At 37.2% G+C, this 22,811-nt stretch overlaps 2 protein-coding genes across 13 annotated transcripts; one reads left to right on the top strand and one right to left on the bottom strand.

The window, feature by feature from the left end:
- Nucleotides 1-2,764: 2,764 nt before the first annotated feature.
- srrt (serrate RNA effector molecule homolog (Arabidopsis)) lies at nt 2,765-12,601 on the top strand. Of its 4 annotated transcripts, none has more exons than XM_020708930.3 (20): nt 2,765-2,903; nt 3,835-3,953; nt 4,123-4,251; nt 4,338-4,481; nt 5,628-5,816; nt 7,032-7,201; nt 8,667-8,845; nt 8,919-9,029; nt 9,117-9,270; nt 9,358-9,506; nt 9,594-9,655; nt 9,766-9,844; nt 9,994-10,185; nt 10,284-10,454; nt 10,687-10,840; nt 11,427-11,620; nt 11,737-11,893; nt 12,010-12,093; nt 12,169-12,268; nt 12,363-12,601. In XM_020708930.3, exons 2-20 carry the CDS (start codon nt 3,835-3,837, stop codon nt 12,436-12,438), a joined length of 2,613 nt encoding a protein of 870 aa, XP_020564589.1. In that variant the 5' UTR covers nt 2,765-2,903; the 3' UTR covers nt 12,439-12,601. The 4 variants fall into 4 exon arrangements, with proteins under 4 accessions (XP_020564589.1, XP_011481897.1, XP_078787133.1 ...); XM_078931007.1 differs by having other exon boundaries at nt 2,883-3,114; XM_011483595.4 differs by having other exon boundaries at nt 12,010-12,268.
- Nucleotides 12,602-13,047: 446 nt separating this feature from the next.
- On the bottom strand, nt 13,048-22,510 carry mogat3b (monoacylglycerol O-acyltransferase 3b). 9 transcript variants are annotated; one of them, XM_078931010.1, is made up of 11 exons: nt 22,365-22,485; nt 21,323-21,348; nt 21,145-21,211; nt 20,183-20,257; nt 19,768-19,857; nt 19,538-19,648; nt 18,282-18,352; nt 15,048-15,252; nt 14,468-14,642; nt 14,212-14,396; nt 13,048-14,136 (listed from the first exon to the last, which is right to left on the bottom strand). In XM_078931010.1, exons 5-11 carry the CDS (start codon nt 19,847-19,849, stop codon nt 13,982-13,984), a joined length of 984 nt encoding a protein of 327 aa, XP_078787136.1. In that variant the 5' UTR covers nt 19,850-19,857; nt 20,183-20,257; nt 21,145-21,211; nt 21,323-21,348; nt 22,365-22,485; the 3' UTR covers nt 13,048-13,981. The 9 variants fall into 9 exon arrangements, with proteins under 9 accessions (XP_078787136.1, XP_078787135.1, XP_078787137.1 ...); XM_078931009.1 differs by having other exon boundaries at nt 21,323-21,345; nt 22,349-22,477; XM_078931011.1 differs by having other exon boundaries at nt 21,323-21,345; nt 22,365-22,477.
- Between the last annotated feature and the right edge of the window lie 301 nt (nt 22,511-22,811).

Here is a 22,811-nt window from a genome sequence, read left to right as displayed (position 1 = left end):
GAGAATAAAGTAAAAGTCACATTCAATGTGTTTTTCAATGTCACAGGAAAGAAACTCTGTTGCCATCTGTTTAGTCAAAGTATTTTCTCTTTGCAAAAGCATATTCACCTGTAATATTTGACAAATAAAGCCTGAAAAAAAGCTTCTGTCAAATGATTTTACCTCGTGAAAGATGATCCAGAGGAAGACGATCCAGGAAAGATTTACTTTTGATGTTCTGGAAGAGGCTCAAATGTCAGTGACAGTATAAAAGGGAAAAATCAGAAAGTTTTAAAAAGTATTAGGACAAAAGTCGTTCTTTTCACCATATGAATCAGAGCAAGTTACAAGTGTTCTGTTATAATCATGAAATGAGTGAAATTCTGTAGAAATTTTGAGAAACTGGCAAACTAATTAAAGTCTTAAATCCTATAGAAGTGAACTCTAATTAGAGTTTGAACAGGCAGCAGAACTTACCAAAGTCTGGCTCCAATGTGAATGTCCCACTAACAACACTTTTATAATAGTCCCGCTAAAAATACACACTCTTTGTTTTAAGATCCTTGTAATAAATAGTTTTTCCTGTTTCTTTTTAAATATCTTCCTTTAATTATCCAGTTCTAATATGTTTTTACTTTCATCTGCACGTCTTTAAAAAGAGTTTTATTTAGCTGGCCGCAGTGCTCATTAATGAATACATCCTGAATTGAAAAAGCTTTAATCCTTTTTTTTTTTAACTTTAGAATTTCCTTCTGCTTTAATTATGTGTCTCCTGCAGCGGTGAAGAAAAGATCATTCAGGTTTGAGCTGAATTAAGACAAAAGTCAGCCGAGCGTCGGTGGAGCACAGCCTGCTCTATTCAATTCACTGTAAAAAAAAATCGTTAATACCAAGGAGAAATTAATAAAGCATGCCACCCATAAAACATTTTTAATTATATATATAAATTTAATTAATTACCAATAAATTATGCTGCCTAAAAAAATGACCAGTAGTTGTTTAAATTTGTGAGCTGAGACAGAAATAAGAAAACAGTGGAGTAACGTCACGATGATGGAAAATCAAGCAGGGAGGACTATAAATTGACTTTCCTCAAAAGAAAGCGCCAGCTTGTGTGCAGAGATTGACCAATATTAAGAATTGATGAACTTGGATGGATCCCAGCCAACACACCAGGACGGCAAAGATGTTATCCTTAATGCTGAGAGGCTCTTTTCTGCTGGTCTTTATCATGATGTCATTTTTGTTGCTGGATATCAAAGCGATTTCTGAAGATCGCAGAAAGGTATAGAATCCTTTTAAAATGTTTGTTTTTAATATCTTTTTTGTGTTGGTGTTTTCTTTAAAATATTTAGAGAAGTACACCACCAAAGCCAGAAATTAAAACATATCAATTGAATCTGTTTTAAAAAAGGATTTTCATTAGTACGAATAGCTTGAACTTTTTCCCCCCAATACACACATTTTTTACCTGTCAAGTAAAATGATCATTCATAGATACTGTGTATGTCCTTTTTTTCATATAACAGTTTCCATTGTAATTTTATATGTCAATAGGATGTTCCGAACAGTCCTAACTACAAGGACGTAGATGGTGGAGCTGGAGAAAACTTCATGTTGGACCTAAGGGACGGCCAAACCTTTCCTCAGATGGAATCAGAGTTTTTCCTGGAGGATGAAGCACAGGCTACTCACGTGTGGCCCCGAGACATCCTGGATTACATGAGGCAGCAGTTAAAGTTCAGAGGAAGAACGAAGAAGAGCACAAAGAACGGCTAGATTCAGCATTTTACTGTTAAATTTAATAAATTGTTACTTGATTGCCAAACGCTTCTGCTGTGAATTTTTACATTATTTTACATTTCACTTAAATCCCTTAACTGGTATGTCATAAAAACTTTGGGAACACGAAGTCTGTTTACCGAAAACAAAACATCCAATAGTGTTACTGAGGACTGGTCTAAAACAATTTTGTCAAAGAAAAACTTGAAATAATTTATTTTGTGAAATGTTGTGTCTAGTACTTTATCAAATTAAATAGTTCTATGGAGTAAACCTTTTACGTAGTTACATTTCCTTCTCCAGTTTTACTGTAGTATAACATTAAAAAGTAATAGATAGATAGATAGATAGATAGATAGATAGATAGATAGATAGATAGATAGATAGATAGATAGATAGATAGATAGATAGATAGATAGATAGATAGATAGATAGATAGATAGATAGATAGATAGATAGATAGATAGATAGATAGATAGATAGATAGATAGATAGATAGATAGATAGATAGATAGATAGATAGATAGATAGATAGATAGATAGATAGATAGATGTAAGGTAGATATGTTGTAAGGCCATTGCTTGTTACTGTTACTCAACTTGCTATTATAATTTTGGGGGGAGAAAAAAAAACATATGTTCTTAGTAAGTGAATTTGCTCATACTTGGTGTACACAGAAACAATATTATATGGGCATAGCAAAACACAAATAGAGATTATTACTTTAACCAGACTAAAGTTCTTTTCCAATCCAATCGTTCATCAATCATGGCTGAAAAATTCATTTGCTAATAGTAAATGAGGTTTCAAGGCTTTTGGAGTCTTTCTTTACAATTTTATATTATGTGGACACGCAAACAGCGATCCAACAGATGCTAATATATGCGTGTCAGTAAAGTTATGCTATGTCTGAAGATGTTTAGAAAGAAGAATAAAAAAGGTTTGAATAATTACTGTCCCTTGTTTATTAAATTTAAATGGCTGGCTGGCTGGCTGGATGGATGGATTCATGAATTTTAACATTTTTTGGTTACACTCCACACCATACGGTGGCGCTATTGCCTTCTGGCCTATTTTCTTTCTCGAACACTGCTGTCCAACACCAAGAAAAAGAGGGAGACAACGCTGAATATCATTCGAGGTATTTTCGCTCATGCGTTGTAATTTTTTGTTGTTGAACTAAAGTATTTTTGATCGAATAATTTTAAGCAAATTGTTTTCATCTGCGAGGCTGGTTTGTGTGCTTTGAATTTGAAGTAACGTAAACATTTAGCTGACATTGCTAACGTCCTGGCTAATCTTAGCCAGGGGCTACGATAGCGTTAGCCGTTACATTGTTGTACTCTTCAAATGTGAGTATGATAAAGATTCGTTTTAGTCTCTAACAGCAGTACATTTTTTGGTTAACCAACCAATACTCACTACTGCAAATAATTAGCTTAGGTTTTACGCTTTCATCCTGGGTCAGATATTGATTCAGCTAGCGCAGCATGTCTTGCCTAATGATGATCCCCGAATGTTCATTGTTTTTCCCACTCCACTTGAACGCACCGTTCCTCTCACTATGGAGCTCTTCTTAGTACACAACATAAATGTTTTCTTGAGCAGAAATGACCTGTTTTAACTTGTATTGATAGGTACTTAATATTCATATTAAAAAGAAATTACTAAATGAAACGTGATAGCTTTTTTTCTCTTTTTTTTTTTAGCTAACCGGTGTAACGGTTCATTTTTACAATGAATTGATTTATCATATTTTGTGGTTGTTAACATGGTTCATACTCGACATTGGTTCATTTTGAACAATCTGATAGATACACTGACTGACTTAATCGATTAGGACATTTAGCTAAATATTCAACCAGTGCGAATCAGAGAGACGTACCTGGGTACTGAACAGTGCAGGTAAAGTTTTCCAGATTCCTTTAATTTCCTGCAAGATAATCAAATGTAAATAAAATGAATGTACACACAAACATTTGAAAGTGGAATAATTGTTATACCCTTAGCTGTAACACTAATTTATTCGATGAATGGCTGTGGATCTAAATGCTATTGTCTGTATTTTGGAGATGGGAGACAGCGATGACGAATACGATCGCAGAAGGAGGGATAAATTCAGACGTGAGAGAAGTGACTATGACCGCTCCAGAGAAAGAGAAGACCGTCGCAGAGATGACTGGAACGAGAGGTGAACATTTCACACATTTATTTTATAGTGGAGTTGTATAACCTTTATGAAGCCATCTCACCTGGTAATAAACAATAAAAAATATGCCATTCTGTTCTCAATTGTTACTTTTATAACCCTTTGATTTGTGATCGTTTTAAAGCATTTTTTTCTTTGATGAATATTCCAGAGAATGGGACAGGGGTAGGGAACGCCGTAGCCGTGGTGAATACCGGGATTATGACAGAGGCCGGAGAGAGAGATTTACTCCTCCTCGCCATGATTTAAGTCCCCATCAGAAACGCATGAGAAGAGACTGGTAAGGTCACATGTAAAGATGAGGCAATGTCAATTCACCTTTTGTCTTTTTTATTTTTTGTAAAGTATACCTTCTTGTTGTTGTAGGGACGATCACGGCGGAGATCCATACCGTGGAGGTTATGATTTAGGTTATGGTGGAGGAGGGCCCAGTTATGGCCCACCTCAGCCCTGGGGTCATCCTGACCTACACATCATGCAACCGCATCAGGGTATCCCAATTCAGGCAAGGTGAGAAGTAGAACCTAGCTTATTTTTTTTTAAAAACTTTGTTTTTGTTACTCTTTTTGATATACAGTGATCCCTTGCTATATCACGGTTTACTTTTCACGGTTTCGCTACTTCACGGATTTGGATTGTGCATTGTGTTCTGCATTCTGATTGGCTAAAAAGTCACACAGCGAGTAGCTCAAGAATGGGACCCTTTGATGAGCCGTTCATTACAGTTCTCCAACATAATCGATGGGGGCATGTCGGTGTATAAGAATCTTTAGCAAAGAAGAAAAAAGAGCGACAACAACTGCCTATCACTATGTTCCTCTCCCGAACAAACACACCTGCAGCTGCACCGCGGGCTTCAGAAGGAAAAAACGCTGCACAGGATGCAGCGGCTCAGTATGAAGAGCAGTGAAAAAGAAGACCGGAGTCACTATATGTCCCACTGTACTTTTTTATTTTTTTCATAATCATTTTAAATTTTCTTCCGTTTAATCCACTCGGGTCGCGGTGGGCGGGGCTAATCTCCGCAATTTAAAGCCTTCTGTTCTTATCGATGATTGAAATTATTATTTGACAGCACACTACAGAAGTTATTTGTTGAAAAAACGTTTCTAAAGTACTTTTATTTGTTAAAAAAACAATTGATTTAGCCTGTTAAATGGTTTGTTCTTTCTTTTCAATGTATAATAGTGTATTTCATTGTATAATAATTGTAAAAAAAATAAAGGTTTCTACTTCACGGGTTTTGCTTATCACGGGTTCTATTTGGAACGTAACCCCCGCGATAATCAAGGGATCACTGTATACCAATTTGCTTTAAAAAAAAAAAAAGGTAAAATAAATTTTGATTCTTTGTTTCCGTACGGGTGGTCATACATTTGTAAGCTACTTTTTCCTATTTACCTTTTAGCTTTGCACCTTTCTTGCTTGTATTTTCTTTTTTCTGTTCTGTCTTTGATAATTAATTAGTTGAAAATAAATAAGGTAGGCACTATAGTGTCTCTGTCCACATAATTCAGGTAAAGCAGTGTTTGCTGGAATTGTTTAGGATGAACCAAAACATGACTTTGTTTTTGACCCCAATTACAAGAAGTTCACTTCCTAGTTCTTAAATTGTCTTAATCACAGCTAAAGTTCCTCTTATCCCATTTCTCTCAGGCTTGGTAGCATCCATGAGATGGACTTGGGTCCTCCCCCTCCAATAATGAAGAGCTTTAAGGAGTTTCTGCTGTCCCTGGATGACTCTGTAGATGAAACGGAGGCAGTCAAGCGGTACAATGAGTACAAAGTTGACTTTCGCCGACAGCAGATGCAGGACTTCTTTCTGGCTCATAAAGATGAAGAGTGGTACGGTCTTTGTTGCTTTTTCCACACAGTGATGTATTGATTCTTCTGTGTATCAGCCGTACACGAGGATTGGATCAGACTGAATAGGCCAAACACCAGATTTTTCAATATAGAAGTTAGAACAATCATTCATTTTAAAGTTTTTAATGAAGAACAATTTCAGTATGAGGTACAGAACTATTTTAGCTATTTCTTGTTGCATTTATGCATCAAGAAAAAGAAAACCAACCCACATTCTATTTTATTACCTTTAGCAATGTTTTTGAAAAATGTAATCAGACTTCTGTGCGGATTAATTTTTGTGTAGATTTGTGTAAATAGTTTGTTTTTGAGTTGATTTTTTTAATGCTTTTTTGTTTTTTAAACACAATTCAATGTTTTATTCTGCTTGTTAATGCTTACTACACTTATTTCGCAGGTATCATGCAAATTTGTTCTGTTTTGACTTAACCCATTCTTCTTCAATTCCACATCCACGTTGACGACGGTTTTTTTCAAGATGAGCAAAACTGGAACTCATCCGCAGGAGTCGCTTTTAGATAGCAAGGGCCGGCACTGCGCACAATGCAGTTGCTCCTAGACACACAGTATCAGGGATTCTAGATAGACAGCCAACCTGTCCTCTGCATATAGAGGATTTTTTTTCTTCGCTGTTTTCTTTTTATATTCGGATCGAATCAGAACCCAAAAGCGAATTTGTGTGTATTCAGGCACACCTCTGGGGTGAAGTGGAGCGCATTTTCACAGAAGAAACCCCACCTCTTTTTATTTATTTGTTAATAAACTGGCAGAGCAACAGGTAACTGTGGTTCACTCAATGATTAACATTTTTAATGTGACATGAATATGCAAGTGCTTACATTTTTTTATCATTTCTGTTGTCGTTTTTTCTTTTATGATTTGGTGAGTTAATCTCAGACTCTCAATTGAAGTAATTTTCGTCATTGTAAAGGGTTAAAATTATAGTTTAACATGGATGTCAAGTTAATTAAAAAAATATTTCTCCTTAAAATCAATCAATGTTATTTCAAATATGTGTTGAAAACCTAACAAAATAATTTAACATTTTATTTTTTGATGCCCTTTCAGGCTTGATATATTTTTTTTATTTTTTTACAATTTTTATTGATTAAAAAAGAAAATTCAACCCTGTTTTTCTGACCCCCTATCATTTCATTCCCACTCCTCTGTGGACCTCCCGTCCTCCATGCACAGGTTTAGGTCCAAATATCACCCAGATGAGGCCAGCCGGCTGAAGGCGGAGGCTCGCAGTGCCTTACACAACCGTCTGAATGTTTTCACCTTCCTGATGGAGAACGGCTGGTTCGATCATGTTTCCCTGGACATTGAGCAATCCCCGGTCATCATCAGAGTTTTGGATGCTGGTGAGAGCTCAGGGAGGATTACAGCTACATGTGGAGTTGAGGCTTTTCTACATAGCGATGCCAACCTTTTCTGTCTCTGCTCCACTTTTATTTGCTTTTCTTCAGTTAAAGTTCAGGAAATTTGAAAAGTGGGCTTACAAGTTACTAAAGTAAACCTTTTTGGAATTACTCTTCCTTACAATTGTATGTCCACAAGCTTTATTCACGAAGGCTGCTGCACACAAATAAGCCTGGATAGAGGTGGAAAGGAGCTTTCTTAATCGTTTGAAGAAAAGAAAAAAGATTTGGTTGCGAAAAAACATAAGTAAACAATTCTGGAAACATACGTCTTACAACAAAGTCGATACATTTGAATTTTGTTTACAAAAAAAGAGGATGAGATTTGATTATGTTTTTAATAGTTTATCTTAATTACTTTAAAGTAAGCTTTATACGCCATTCAAAAACACTATGAATATGTTAAAATATAAGTCTTTCTTAACTGTACAATTTTCTCTCGCTATTGTGCGGTTCACCTTGGATGCTTTTTTTTTTTTTTTTTTTTACAGAGCACTGAGTTTGCTGTCTCCTGTACAGAATATGTTGAGCTTGCCAGAGTTGCATAAATCTTCAATTTTGATCAGATCTATTTTATTCTATAAATCTGGGCGTATTTTTCTATGTAGAAAAGTGTATAAAGTGTGCAGTGAGGAGTTTGACAGCCTTAAAAGATTTGTAAATCTACTTTGTGGATTTCACCAACAGCGGGTTACTTCTAGAACCTAACTCCTGCGATAAACAAAGGAACATTGGATTGTGATTTTTCTGATTATGACAGCGGTTTAAACGTGACAGAATGCGTGTCATTTAGATGCCACTGAAGGTTTGTGTTTTTAAAAGGCAAAACTATCATTTTATTGATCAGATATTTTTTCTTACATGCACATGTATTGGGGTTCCTGAATAATCAAAGCGATTGTAATGTTTTAGGATAAAATATTAGCAACATTTTTAAATGTTTTAGAATCAAGTATTTGCAAGAATGAATTTTTGTTTTTGCATTGCAGTGTTTTAGAACTAAAGCAACTTTCCACATTATTAGGTTTTGTTTTTTTTATCATTTGCATCAGTTATTCTTCTTATTTCTATTTCTTAACAGTTAAACAACCCAACCAAGACAAAATCAATTTTAATATTTTTTGCTGCTTATTGCCAGAGAGAGTAATCCACACAATCAACGTGTTTAATGTTTTCTAAAAGTGCTTCACAGTTTGTTTGAGCAGGCAGTTAAAGGGTTATAGCGCATTACTTTTCTGAGTAATTGAATCTAATTTTAGGCTGTTTCATCTTTATTTTTTTAAAACTTTCTACAGTTCTATGTAAGGATCTCTACTTAAATGGGTCTTATTTTGTTGATTAAATACTAGATTCCCCTGTCTTTGTACAACTATAACCACACACATCCTCTTCCTTGTTGTGTCCTTAGCTGTGATAAAAATGGAAGGAGGGACGGATCACGACCTCCGCATCCTGGACATGCCGTCTGAGGAGGAAGAGAACAAAGAGAAGTCGGCCCCTGCTTCAGTGGGAGATCAGCTCTCAAAGAGAGAGGATGTTAAATTGAGTGGAGAGGGCAAACCTGTAGAGAAGGACAAAACTGAAAAGGTCGGAGTTTATTCTTTTAGTAAGCTAATAAGGTTCTGATATTTCTTTTGTTAAAGATGAAGTTGTTCACCAGGAGGAGAATGACTTTGTCGGCACAGACCGGGAGGCTTCTGGAAACGGGGAGGACTTGAAGAACGAATCAGTGAAGGAAGCTGTGAAAGAGGAAATGCCTTTACCAAAAAAGGTTCTTTTTACAATTACTCCAGAGGAAATGAACGGCAGAGCAACACTGACTGACTGACTGACTGACGGCTCTCCTCGCTTTTGGTAGGCGAGAAGAAAGCGAAAGCGCAGTGGAGACAGCGATGATGAAGCCAGCCCCTCAGAGAGCGACTCTGACTCAGACTCCATCTCCAACTGCTCAGACAAATCTGTGAAGAAAGAAGAGCTCCAGGACAAGGATGTGGAGGAAGATGAGGGTGAAGGTGAGGAAGAGCATGTACGCTGCCTGATATGACTTCTCAATGTGAATACAAAGTTCTCTAGAACCATTTATTGTTTTTATGGTTAAGATGAGAAGCCAAAGGAGAACTCTGAAGAGGACAGGAAGGAAGAGAAGAAGCCCAAAGATGACTCCCCCAGACCCAGACCGCTGCACAGGACCTGCTCTCTGTTCATGCGAAGCATTGCCCCCTCCATTTCCAAGGCGGAGATTATTGCAGTGAGTTTAAAGCAGCAGGAGTTTATTCATGCATGAAAATGTTGACTCGCTGAACAAACTTGCCTCTGTTTCATTTTAATCTCCTAGTTGTGTCGGCGATACCCGGGGTTTCTACGCGTTTGCTTGTCTGACCCTCATCCAGAGCGCAGGTTGTTATTCTCCCAGTGAAATGTTTTTCTGTTTTATGTTACCATCTTCTTATTTTATTAAAGAACAGGAATAAACGTAAAAGAAATGAAAAGCAAAGATTCTTTTTTAGGTTTTTCAGGCGCTGTTGGGTGACCTTTGATCGTAGCGTCAACATTAAAGAAGTCTGTTGGAACCTCCAGAACATACGCGTACGTCTTCATCTGTTCTCAAATGCAATATACGTTATTAGATTGTGCCGTATTTCTAACGTTCCCCTTAGTTTATTCCAAAAGTTTTGCCCTGTTTCATTTTCTGCTGATTATTTCCACACTTTGAGGCGGTTCCCTTCTTTTCACAGCTGAGAGATTGTGAGCTGGCTCCGGGAGTCAACAGGGACCTGGCCCGGAGGGTGCGCAATGTTAACGGAATCACTCAGCACAAGCAGGTGCTTCGCAACGACATCAAACTAGCGGCCAAACTCATTCACGCTCTGGATGAAAAAGGAGACCTGTGGGGCAGCAAAGCACAGGAGGAGGGGCCAGGCTCGGAGGTACGGGCCCTTCTCGTGCTCTCTTATCTATGCGCAGATTTACTGAACTTTTAATGGTCTTCATTTAATTTTTCTCTGTTGTGTTGATCTTCCAAAAGTTGCCTGCTTCCAATCCCATCTTGAAGAACATCACTGATTACCTGATAGAGGAGGTGAGTGCTGAGGAGGAGGAGCTTCTGGGCTCTGGGAGTGGAATGGACACTGAGGACAACAACAAAGAAGGAAACCCTGCTGAGATGACTGTGGAGAGGGATGACAAACTGGCCAAGGTTTGATACATTTAAACTTTCTGATTACAGTTAAACATAAGCGCATATTTATAATTAGCATTTTCCTGTCTGCCACCTGGCCTTCTCAAAGTAAGTCAATCAGCTTAATCACTGCTCATTTAAAATCCACGAGTCCTTTCCTCACTTCCCTTACTTTTCCTTTCCTCTGTCTGCAGTTAATAACCTGGATCTTTTAACAGATGTTCCTGTCTCCTTTTTGTCTGTCTTTCAGGTTTTGGATCGTTTGGTTTTGTACCTCCGCATTGTGCATTCTGTTGATTATTACAACACCTGTGAATACCCCAGTGAGGATGAAATGCCGAATCGCTGTGGCATGATCCATGTGAGGGGACCCATTCCCCCCAATCGCATCACGCATGGAGAGGGTCAGTATATTTATTTATTATGAGTTATTGACATACGTTAAGTAATGTCAGTTATGTGCTGCCCAGTTTGATTCTCAGATTCTCATGGTTGAATCTCCACGTCCTCCATTGTTGAAAAAGGTTTCCACCACATTAAATGTCACTTTTCTTGTAATCATTTCTGTTTTGTTTTATTTTTTAGGTATAAAATAGTTAATATTTTAAGGATTAATTTATGCCCCAAATCGTAATATGTCACATATACTTTGTGAACCTTAAGGCACCAAAGCCCCATACAGCAAATAGTTGCTGTAGACCTTGTGAATCACCACTAGATGGCACTGTCTCACACATCTCCCCTAAAGCAAATTAAGTTCTTAAGCTGAGGAGCTTCCAGTTTAAAACTAAAGCAGTGCATTTTTGTTTTTTCCATTTTGAGCACAGATAATGGTCAAAATGTTCATTAACTTGTGTATTTTTGCTTGTGTGTTTTAATGTATTTATTCTTGGCTTTAGATTTTCGTGTATAGTCATGGACTGGGAAAACTTTAGAAAGATTTCAGTTAATGTTGCAATAAGTTCTTACTTTTTCTGTCATTTTAATCAGTGCAACAGTGGCTGAAGATGATGGAAGAGAAGTTGACCCCTTTGTTTAGTTTGAAAGAAATGCTCTCTGAGGAAGAGGCAGTGAAGATGGGCCGCAAGAATCCAGAGGAAGAGGTGGAGAAGTTCATATCTGCCAACACTCAGGAGCTGGGCAAAGACAAGTGGCTCTGCCCTCTTAGTGGCAAGAAGTTCAAGGTGAGGGTTGGAAAACAAAACATTTTCACTTTTTATCAATGACCTTAACTTCTAAAATGACCAGAAGACTTTTAGACTGTTTTTTCTCCTTCTTCTTCAAATCAAATCAACTTTAGGGTCCCGAGTTTGTCCGGAAGCACATTTTGAACAAACATGGAGACAAAGTTGAGGAAGTGAAGAAAGAGGTGGCTTTCTTCAATAATTTCCTGATGGATGCTAAGAGACCGTCGCTGCCAGAGATCAAACTTCCCCCTCTTCCGGGCTCAGGACAGGGTCAGCACCATTCCGCTCCAACCTACTCTTCTTTAGCATCACAGACAGAACTCATACATCTGCACGACAGATCATTAGCACTGTAGTGAGGATTTTTCTTTTATGTTGTCCTACAGGTTTACTTTCTCCCACCATGCCCTTTCCTCCTCAAGGTCCGATGGGCTTTGGTCAGCCTCGTCCTCCACTGATGGGTTACGGGGGTATGTTTCCTCTTTTCATTCATTTGATTGTAGGAATTCCTTTCTTCTTAAACTTTCCAATATTCTTCTCTACAGGTGCCCCTCCTTACCCCCCTAACCAGTACGGAGGTGGGAGAGGCAATTATGACGGCTTTCGTGGACAAGGTGGTTATCCAGGCAAGCCTCGCAACATCAGGTAAGTGTTCTCCATCTGACCTTTTTGACAGCAAAAGCCTGTAAATTTCATCTTCACTTTTTTGCCATCCTGTTTTTCTTTGCAACTTTTCCAGAATGTCTCGCGGCGATCCACGCAATGTCATTGAATATCGCGACTTGGATGCCCCAGATGATATGGACTTCTTCTAGATACCCCACATCTTTATTAAATGTCGTTCTGCCTGATTAGTTTTTTTTCTTACATGTGTTTTCAGAAATATTTGGTTTTGTAGTTATAATGCCTTTACGACATGCCTATGTACTGCTGCAGAGTGAGTCCTCAATAAAATCCTGATTAAACCTGTTAATCAAAGTATTTTATTCACAATCAGTGAAATGTTTGAACACGATCCACCAGGAAACTAATTTTTTGGGAGGTTATAATCCAAGCTGAACTTTTTGTTTTTTAAATCAGATGAATTTCAAGGTGTTTGCTCTAAAAAGAAATAAAACGAGGCAAAGGAAACAAGTTGACTTTTAAAGATAAAATTTGCCCCATTGTTTTAAATGCTTACAGCAGGATGGATCCATTACAAATGTATTTTCTGAAAATGTTCTTTCAAATTTGATTCTTTCTAATATAAGGTTCAGCATTTCTGTGCCATAATTGTTATTTTAGGTAGAAATAAACCGGAAAATCCAGCAAACCTCCAATGAATCCTATTAGTTATTCGATTTTGTGACTTTTTTGTTTTTCCAAAAATCAAACCTCTAATTCATCTGCACTTTACTAAAGAAAAAACCCCAAACACTTTAACCTTTTTTAAAAAAAAATATTTTTAATTTTTAAGGAATCTGATTTGACAGCTGTGATGCAGTAGTCTGTAAAATCATCAGGGTTGTACATGTTGTGTCAAAAAGAAATTTCTATTCATACTGTTTTATATTAGGTTTCAATAATCAGAGTTTCATTAAAAAACTTTTATTTTGTAAAATACTGAAAGACAGGAAATCATCTCTTCTTCAATGTGTCTTTGTCTCTTTAAAAGCTGAGATCACAGCATCTGGTTTTAAGGCGTTGGTTGGAGTGTGGCTTTAGGCCTTCATAAGAGATTAAAGTGAGATAAACTGATGGGAACTTAATGTTTTTTCCAATGATATTAAATACACCAAATCCTAAAGCTGCAAGAAAGCCAGCTAAAAATGGACAGGACAAACATCAGCTTTAACCCCTTGACTCCTGAATCCAGTGTGGCTCCTTAGGCAAGACCTGTCGCGCTGCTGCCATCTGGGTCTCCATGCGCCTTGAAAATACATACCGGTACATAAATTGTGTCAGGAAGTGCATTCGGTGTAAAACCTCTGTCAAACTACCTGTGCGAATCAGTGACAGCTGATTCACTGTGGCAGGATAAACCAAAAGATGAAAAAAACAAAAACAAATAAAGCGTCAAGGGGTTAAGTATCTGAAAAGGTTGCAGAACAAAGCAGACTGAAAATTCAAATCATTTCTATTCATGGGTTTTCTTTACATTTTTACATAAATTATTTTGCAAATGTACAAACATTTAGCTTGTTATTACGTTTTAAGTTATTTCTTTTAATGATTTTATTTGTTGACTGTCAAAAATGTCTGAAGATAGAGGTTCAAACTTCCTGAATGAGTTAAACTAACATGTTTTTTCTTTATCTCTGATAGATGAAAGGAAACTCTAAACATCACAGCGTTTTGCTGTAAAAAAAACTAAAATATCTAAATGATTTGAAGCTCGTGGCTTTCAGAAAGTCCACAGCTGACTTTGTGCTTGTGGAACAGGTCAGTGAGAGCTTCCATGTAGAGCTTGTGATAGTGATCCACTTCCTCCTGAGCAGGGGTGATTCTCTTAGGTACTGATATTGGACTTCCCACTGAAAATAAAACCATAAAAATCTGTTTCTATTCATTAAATATGTAAATGAAGTTGAACTGGATCCAACACTCACCGACAGTAGTGACAGGTCTCCTGTAGGGGATGAGCCCAAAGCGCTCACCAACAAACAGACATGGAGCGAAACCCATGATTTTTTTAAACAAGTCCTGCAGCCTTCGGCCCACACTGCCCTCTGAGAAAATCACCTGCTGGAAGAGCTCATTCTCCCCAAAGGTATAAACTGGCACCAGATCAGCTCTGTAGAGGACACACAATACAGAGGAAAGCCCATACTGACAGATGGAGGCGTGCCCTCAGTCTTCCCTTACCCGAATTCCAGAGCTGTCCTGACGAATCCTTTCCTCTGTTTCATGACCACTGTGTTAACCCCAGGAGCAGACGCCAGAGACTCTGCAGCGCCCCCCACCACAATCACCACTGCGTTGCCTTTGCCACGTTTGGAAAGGAGGTGGGCGAGGCTTGGTTTGCTGACTGGAAGAAGGTCTTATCACAAAGAAAAGGGCGAAGGAGTTGGAGGTGTTTAAAAGGGAAAAAAATATTTTGTTTTTATTTCTCTACCCTAAATCAAAAGGATAAAATCATTTCATTTTTCTGAAGATTTGCTTGATGAATTGTGAAAATTGCTTTTGATAGGATCATACTGGCATCAGGCAGTCTGAGCATCAGTTGTGCAAATATGTTCAGCTTTCATCTTCAATCTAACAAAGTAATATCAATTTATTTTAATGTCTGCCTCAAATAATCCCAGAGCTGATATAATTACAACAGTGTCATCAGTAACATATTGGTCCAGTGCAAGAAAAACCCTTTAATCAGTTTTGACCAAACACAAATGGCTTTTTAGATTAAAGCAGAGCAGTTCAGCCTCTTTGAACAGCTGATGGATACCTGCGCCCATCAGGTATTCCCGGAACAGTGGGATCTTGAACAGGCCTGCCAGGACGACCAGGGAGGAGCGTAGCCCGGGAAACAGCTCTGTGAAGCCACAGCTGGTGGTGCTGAAGCAGGCAAAGGCTCCGAAACACATGATGCCGTGCGGGTGGCTGCCAAGGATGTAGTTTTTGTTGGGGTTAAGCTCTGCTGTCTTCACCAGCTGAGCAAGAAAGAGAGGATCAGTTAGTGTCATTTTTAAGAAAAAAAAAACAAAAAAACAACATTTTAGTGATAAATGTTTGATTGGAAATTTAACTGGAATTTTGAAAATATGCTCATTAAATGTTTTTTTTTAATTAAAATTTATTTAAGTCAGACAACAGAAAAAAACAAAAACAACAAACAAACGAAAATACACTGGAAAAACAGATCTGAAAGACAAAGACAACTACCAATACTAACACACAAAAACAGGAGGTAATAAATAAATAAATAAATAAATAAATAAAAAGGAAAAGTGTGTGTGTGCGTGTGTGTGTGTGTGATGTAAGGACAACGAGAGTTAATTCCATCCACAAGCTTGAACTAACCTCATGCATTCTGCTAACTATACATATTTAGGGATACATTATTAGAGATTCATATAGATAGATAGGAAAGTCTCAAGACATATATAACTATGCATTCATTATACTCTTGATACTAGAAAAGTCAATAGCAGTAACCATCATGAAACCCACACTAGAAATAAACGTCTTGTTATTACAAAAAACAAAAATAATAATGAATAAAAATAAAAATATTGAGAGTAATTACCCCTAACTATCAAACGCCTGCAAATGAGATGAATGGGTATTTTAGAGAGAAAAAGGCAAGGAAACAACACCCCATAGAGGCCAAGACAGTCACATATTTGGTTCTCAGATACTTGGTTCTCAGAACTTAATGTTCGTTTAGGAACTCAATGAGAGCTGACCAAACAGATAGTGGTTCGGTCATGTCAGTAGAAGAAGGTAATGAATTTGCTAAAGAAATGTATTAAAGAAACAAGGTTTTCCATATAGACAGGTTTATGGTGTTCTTTGATTTCTAGCTCATGAAGATGTTTTTTTTAGCAATTACTATTGCTACAAGAATAAATTTATTCTTAGACGGGTCCAGGTTCAAATTTGATAGTTCTGAAAGGTCTCCTAATAGACACAGTGAAGGTGATAAAGGGATGAGGCAGGCCAAGAAGGTAGATCAAGTTTGGGTCATTTCTTCCCAAAATTGTTTAATGGGTCTGCAGTCCCAAGTTACGTGTATATATGTGTCCGGGGTATTTTGAGAGCAAAATATGGGCAGATCTCTGATTCAAATCCCATTCTTGATATTTTCTCTCTTGTGTAGTGAATTCTATGGAGGTAAATGTAAATTTGTGTTTTTTGTCATGATATAGATGTTTTTACATATTTGAGCCCAGAACTCAGTGCTACCTGCAATTGAAAGATAGTTCCCACTTTGTTTTGGGAAGTGATAAAGACTCATCTGAGAATATGATTATTTTATATATTTTAGAGAGAAGTTTCTTTCTTGAGGTTATTTTTATTAAATCTGTTTCTGCCGGTGGAAGATCTGGATTTATTGTAGTTGCAGAAATTTTAGCTTCGATTGAAGATTTAAGTTGTAGATATTCTAAAAATTGACTGTTCCAGATGCCGTATTCCTCGATAAAATAAGAAAATGGTATTAGACCACTGGAATTAAAAATATGTTTGAGATGTGTAATACCCTTATTAGCCCAGGTGTGTAGATTGATCGTTTTTTTATTGCTTAAAAAATCTGGATTATTCCACATTGGTGTAGAATAAGCTACCGATAGACATTAGTTTATAATTTTAAAAAAATTCCACCAGGCATTGAGAGTAGAAGCTATTGTTATTACTTTATAACATGGATGACTCTTGATAGATTGAATTAGAAATGGGATGTCTGACATTTGGAATTCTTTGCCAAATTCTTTTTCACTATCTAAACAGATGGTGTCTGACTGACTTTGATGAATCCATTTATAGATATATTGCAGCTGGTTAGCAAGCGAGTAATAGTAAATGTTAGGAGCTTCTAAGCCTCCCTGAGATTTGGGTTTTTGTGAGGTGGCTAATTTTATTCGTGGTATTTTATTTTTCAAATAGAATTTTGTGATTTAGTCTAAGGATTTAAACCAGGTGCGAGGAGGCTGCACTGGAATAATGAAAATAAATAATTTATTTTAGGAAGGATTGACATTTTAATTACTGCTATTCTGCCCAAGAAAAAGATAGGTAAGTTCACCCAGCGTTGCAGGTCATCCCTTAGTGTTTTTAAGAGAAAGGTAAGGTTGAGGCTACCCACCTCTGAGGCCCCTGAAGAGATTTTATTATAGATTTTAAATAGGTGATGTGATTTATGCATACCGGAACAGCTGATGTATGGACTGTATTTTCCCATTTAGTTTTATTCAGCAGAAGGATACCAGATTTGTTCCAATTAACAGGTTAATATGCAATTTTTGAGAATCGATTAATTATTTGTGTAACTTCTTGTAATGATGATTGAGGATTTTCTAGAAACAATAACATCATCAGCATATAAACTAATTTTATGGTGGGCTAGAGATGTCTGGATTCTGATTATGTTGAGGTTCTGTCGTATAACTGCTGCTAATGGTTCAATAAAGAGAATAAAATAAGGAAGGGGAGAGTGGACATCCTTGTCTAGTTCCTCTATGCAACGTAAAAGTCTGTGATATAATACCATTGGTGGTTATTGTGGCTGAAGGTGCGTTGTAGAGAGTCTTAATCCAGTTAATGAATGGCTCCCCAAAACTGAATTTTTTCATGACACTAAAGAAAAAGGTCCACTTGACTTTATCAAAAGCCTATTCTGCATCTAAGGTAGCTCAGATGGTGTCTTCTTGCTACAAAGTAGAATGATGTATAAAATTAAACAGTCTGCGTGTGTCACTAAATGGTTTTTATGTTGGGCTATCATGTCTGCCTTGATAAATACTTAAAGAAAACAGCAGAGCAGAGAAAGTGGTTACATTTGTGAATATGAGAGCAATTGACATCAAATCAACATTTTTACATATAGAGGAAACATACAATTATCTTAGTTATTTCATTTCTTCACCTTCTCTGCTAGTTAATAAAATCTTTCCCCCTGAAAAAAATCAACTTTTTTTTAGTAAAAATCAGAGAAATTTAAAAAACGAAAAGGAGAACTTACTTTTACAGGGAAAAAGTCTCTATAGAGACCCCACACCCTCCACCTCCTGACAAACGTTGTTCCCCTTCCTCCTAATGAAAACATTAAACATCTTTGGAGATGAAGATGTCCTTGCCTATGTGACATAGCAGTTACCAAGAAACAAATTAAAGCATTATGAGTTGTTTTCACTAAAAAATCTTTCAGATTTTAATCTTTCTTTTTAAGTGGCAGACTGCATCGTCTTGAGATGAAGCAAGTGAAATGTTTTAAATCACAAAATAATACTCAAAGGAGCTAATTAATTATGATTGTAATACATAGGGCATGTTAATACACAGTGGAGGAAGTTAGTATTTGATCCCTTTCTGATTTTGTAGGATCAGGGTAGGTTTGGCCACTTAAAAACAAAATAACAGTCTGTCATCTTAATCGTTCATTTGAACAGTGAGAGATAGAAATCAGAATCAGAATTACTTTATTGATCCCACACGTGGGAAATTTGAGCGTTGCCATAGCAGCTTTAGATGATAAAAAGAAATAGAATACAATAAAGACAAGTAAATGCAAAAAAACAATAATTTAAAAACTATTGACAACAGTGCAGGCAAAAATGCAAGAATGTGCAAATGTTATCTGTTCCCCTGTGAGTTGTTGTAAAGTGATATTGTGTAGTTGGGTATGAAGGATGGTTTTGTAGTCCATTCTGGTCTGGTGCAGGTCTACAATCTTCTCCCTTAAATCCAATGAAAGCTACTTAGTCTTTCCCATGTTGGAGAGTTAGGGAGTCTGATTGACTTTTTCTCCTTCTAATAGTTTCCGACAGGCAATACTCTAGTGTGTGTAATGCTGCCCCCACAGGTGTTCATGAATTCAAGCAGATCTCATGACATTGACCAGTTCCACTGATGGACTGATTCTGTGGACAGATGTATGTTCTACAGGTGATCAGTTCAAACAGGCGTCTTCAATTCAGGTGACAGGTTAATTAGGAGCGTCTAACTGGTCTGTGTGAACCAGGACTCTTCATGTTCATGTTTTACTAGGGGATCAAATACTTATTTCCTTCAACGAAATGCAAATAAAGGAATATACATTTTTAAAGTCAATTTATTGTTTTTCTTTGTTTTAAAATTTCTCACTGTTCATAAGAACCTACCATTAAGATGGCAGACTGTCAATTTCTTTCTAGGTGGGCAAATCTACACATCCCTTTTTTTCCATATGTGACTCTGAACTAATGTACATGCAGAATTGGATGAAGTCATGTTTTTTACCCCTTTCAGGCGTTTGCCAGTCCACCACCACCAGCCACACAAAGTACAGAGTGGGAAGTGGCCACAGAGAGGTAAACATAAGATACACCATCAAGATAATGCAACCCACTCCTGCAGATGGATGATAGAATGCATACGTGGGCATCGTGAGAAGTGCCTTTCATGAGCAAACGCGTAAAAGCAAACTGGTTTGTAAAGGATGAAAAATGAAGACGAGTTTTGGTTCTTACCTAAGAAGAGAAAGCTGCATACCCACTGGAGGACACTTACCACCTCTAAAAACTCTGTCAGCTGAGACTTTTCTTTCCTCATCTTTTCACCTGGGGGGGGTCAAAGCATCAGCAAACACCAATCCATAGTTTTTTTAACCAGACATTCTTTCAGTGAAGGCCATGGGTTTTAATGAGTGCCTAACTGATCATCCATGGCTTCATGACAAGAAGATAAGTTGCTGAGATAATTAACACCTCATTTAGGGTCATCAACTTTCTTTTTGAATGTTTAGCATTTTAAAATGACTTATGGTGAGGCTCCTGTACAACAAAACGATACATAATTTGTTTCCAAACAAATATTTTCATATCATAGGTGGCTTGCTGTCATCATTATACTATTAAATGCTCAGTAGAAAACACAGTACTTTACCTTTACTACAGTTTATTCCAAGCTTGCTTTGAATGGATGAACATGCACGGCGCTTTCACAGTCCAGCAGAATGCACTTTGAACAGAACATGCACTCTCAGGTTGCTGATAACAAATCCACTCCCCCGATAGTTTGACAAGCACACTGTGCCATAGATCAACATTTCACAGCTAGATTGCATTTTGGAGATCTGCAGCATCTTTTGAAGAAACACTTAGTCTTTTTTAAATGAGTTTTCAGTTTGATTGACATGCCTTTGTGGATCACTGCTGTAAATAAAGTGCAGCTAATTTCACTAAAGAATTACTTTTTCCACAACAGAGAAGTCGATTTTCTTTCATAATTATTCGTGCTATTGTGTATTTTTCTTGTAAAACACGAGCAAAACTTTTACTTTTTCAAGAAGCTGTTAACACACTCACACAAAAAAATCAATTAGTGTGAATTTGTGGTGCACTTTTTGTTGCATTTTAGGGTTTTACAGTTCAGGGATCACCACCTGCCAATACTGACAGACAAAGCAAAGGTGAAGACACAAAACCAGTGTTATCTGTTCAGGAAAAAAGGAGGCATGATATGAACGTTTCAAGGTTAATAGTGAAAGTTATCTGCACACACACACAAAAAAATGATAGCACCTTTACATACACCCTTCTTGTTTTTTTCCTGTATTTTCTTCTTTCATTTTTGCTGAAATGAAATTCCATGACTGTGTTGGTTACTAATTTGAGTGGATTTACTTTGAAACAGGCTGTCTTTTTTCTCCTTAATCAAAATTTCTTATGCATCTTGAAGTTGAACATGAGATAAAAAAGAGAAAAAGTTGACTCAGCAGGGCGTTTAACACGGGGCTTTTCTTTGTGAACTCCAGATGAGTGTCTCTAACTCTAACTCAGTAGTGTGGTGAGCACGCCTGTTTGTCTCTGTCTTTTTGTTCATGAGCTGTGTGATGGACTACCCACCTGTCCAGGGTATTCTCAACTTCTCAATTATTGTCAGCTGGGTCAGGCTTCAGCCTCTTACTGCCCTCTGTAGGATAAAACTGGAATTACAGCAGCATGCCTTCTTTTCTAGACGATATGACACAGGATTAAGACTGTTGACAAACTGTTAACACAGAAGAAATATATAGATACATACCTTCGTATCCAGTGAAAAACAAGCTGCTAAAAACAAACAAACAAACAAACAAACAAACAAAAACGGATTTTTTTTACTTGAATGTTAAATGATTGATTTGATGAGTTGATTAGGAAAACATGCTGGTGTAAAGGACCAACAGATGCACAGTGACTCCTCTCACCAGGAGGGACATGTGGGTCAACCACAGACTTCACACTAGCTGCACTTTAGCAGCTGCTGCTGCTGCACACACTGACCCAATCTGAGCATGAAAGGAGTCAAACCCCAGCTCCCTTTTAAAGTTTACTGTTATATATATATATATATATATATATATATATATATATATATATATATATATATATATATATATATATATATATATATATATATATATATATATATGTATGTATGTATGTATGTATGTATGTATGTATGTATGTATGTATGTATGTATATATATATATATATATATATATATATATATATATATATATATATACATACATACATACATACATACATACATACATACATACATACATACACACACACACACACACACACACACACACGCACACACGAATAAGTGAGCAAATATTTCAAATTCAGCAAAAGAGAATACCTCCCTGATTGCATTTTTAGAGTGTCTACAGTTATTTTTTAGAGGCGGTCACACCATTTGGGTTTCTGCAGTTACTCTTTTGTTGTTTGATTCAGAGACTGAATGCTTTTTTTTTGGGTCCCCCCCTTGAATAGTTTGATGTGAACCAGTCCAGTCTAACCTATATCCCTTTCATTTGTAGTTTAACAAAAAAACTGTTTTAATTCCCATTTACCTGTAAGATTTCTAGGAGGCGTGGCATCTTGACAATGTGTTGGTCAGTTGGTCACGTGACCAATGCCTTTCCCACCAAGACATGAATAAATACAATAAAATGCGTGATAATTTTTTTTTGTTTATACATAAAACTGTGACAAATTATTGTTGGTGATTGTATTGCGGGCTATTATTTTCTGATTTCTGTCTTCATAAAGGTTTACCTGAGCAGGGTCACACCTTTTTCTTTGAGGCCTGAGCTTCTGTTATGTTTAATATAATGTGTTTTATCCCCCTTTGACATCAGTGGTGCAGCTTCATGTCTGACAGTCCTTCCTTGTAGAATCAAAGCTGCAGCTTCCCGATGGTCCAGCATTCAAATGAGCAGCGGGCTCTCTCTCAGTGCAGATAAAAAAGCCAGCCTCCCGCCGCAGCTGGATACCTCGGCTGCTTTTTTTTCCAGAAAAAAAAAGAAAAAAACCATCCGTCTGCTCTCAGGAAGTACTGTATGAATATTAATATGGATGCAAATGCGCCGTGAGGATGCCTGCTCCGACGCTGCGAGCTCATGTCTGCGCATTGGTGTTTGGATTTGTGTTTTTCAGCTGGAAGCATGCGTCTTCTTCTTCTTCTTCATGGAGGCTCGCCTTTCCACGGGAGCTTTTTCTAACGTCCTGAGGGCTGTTC

Source organism: Oryzias latipes, chromosome 14 (assembly GCF_053564925.1).
Source record: "Oryzias latipes strain Hd-rR chromosome 14, Olatipes_Hd-rR_3.1".
Classification (NCBI taxonomy): domain Eukaryota; kingdom Metazoa; phylum Chordata; class Actinopteri; order Beloniformes; family Adrianichthyidae; genus Oryzias; species Oryzias latipes.
Note: the sequence above shows the minus strand (reverse complement) of the source record. Positions and strands in the feature narration are given on the sequence as shown.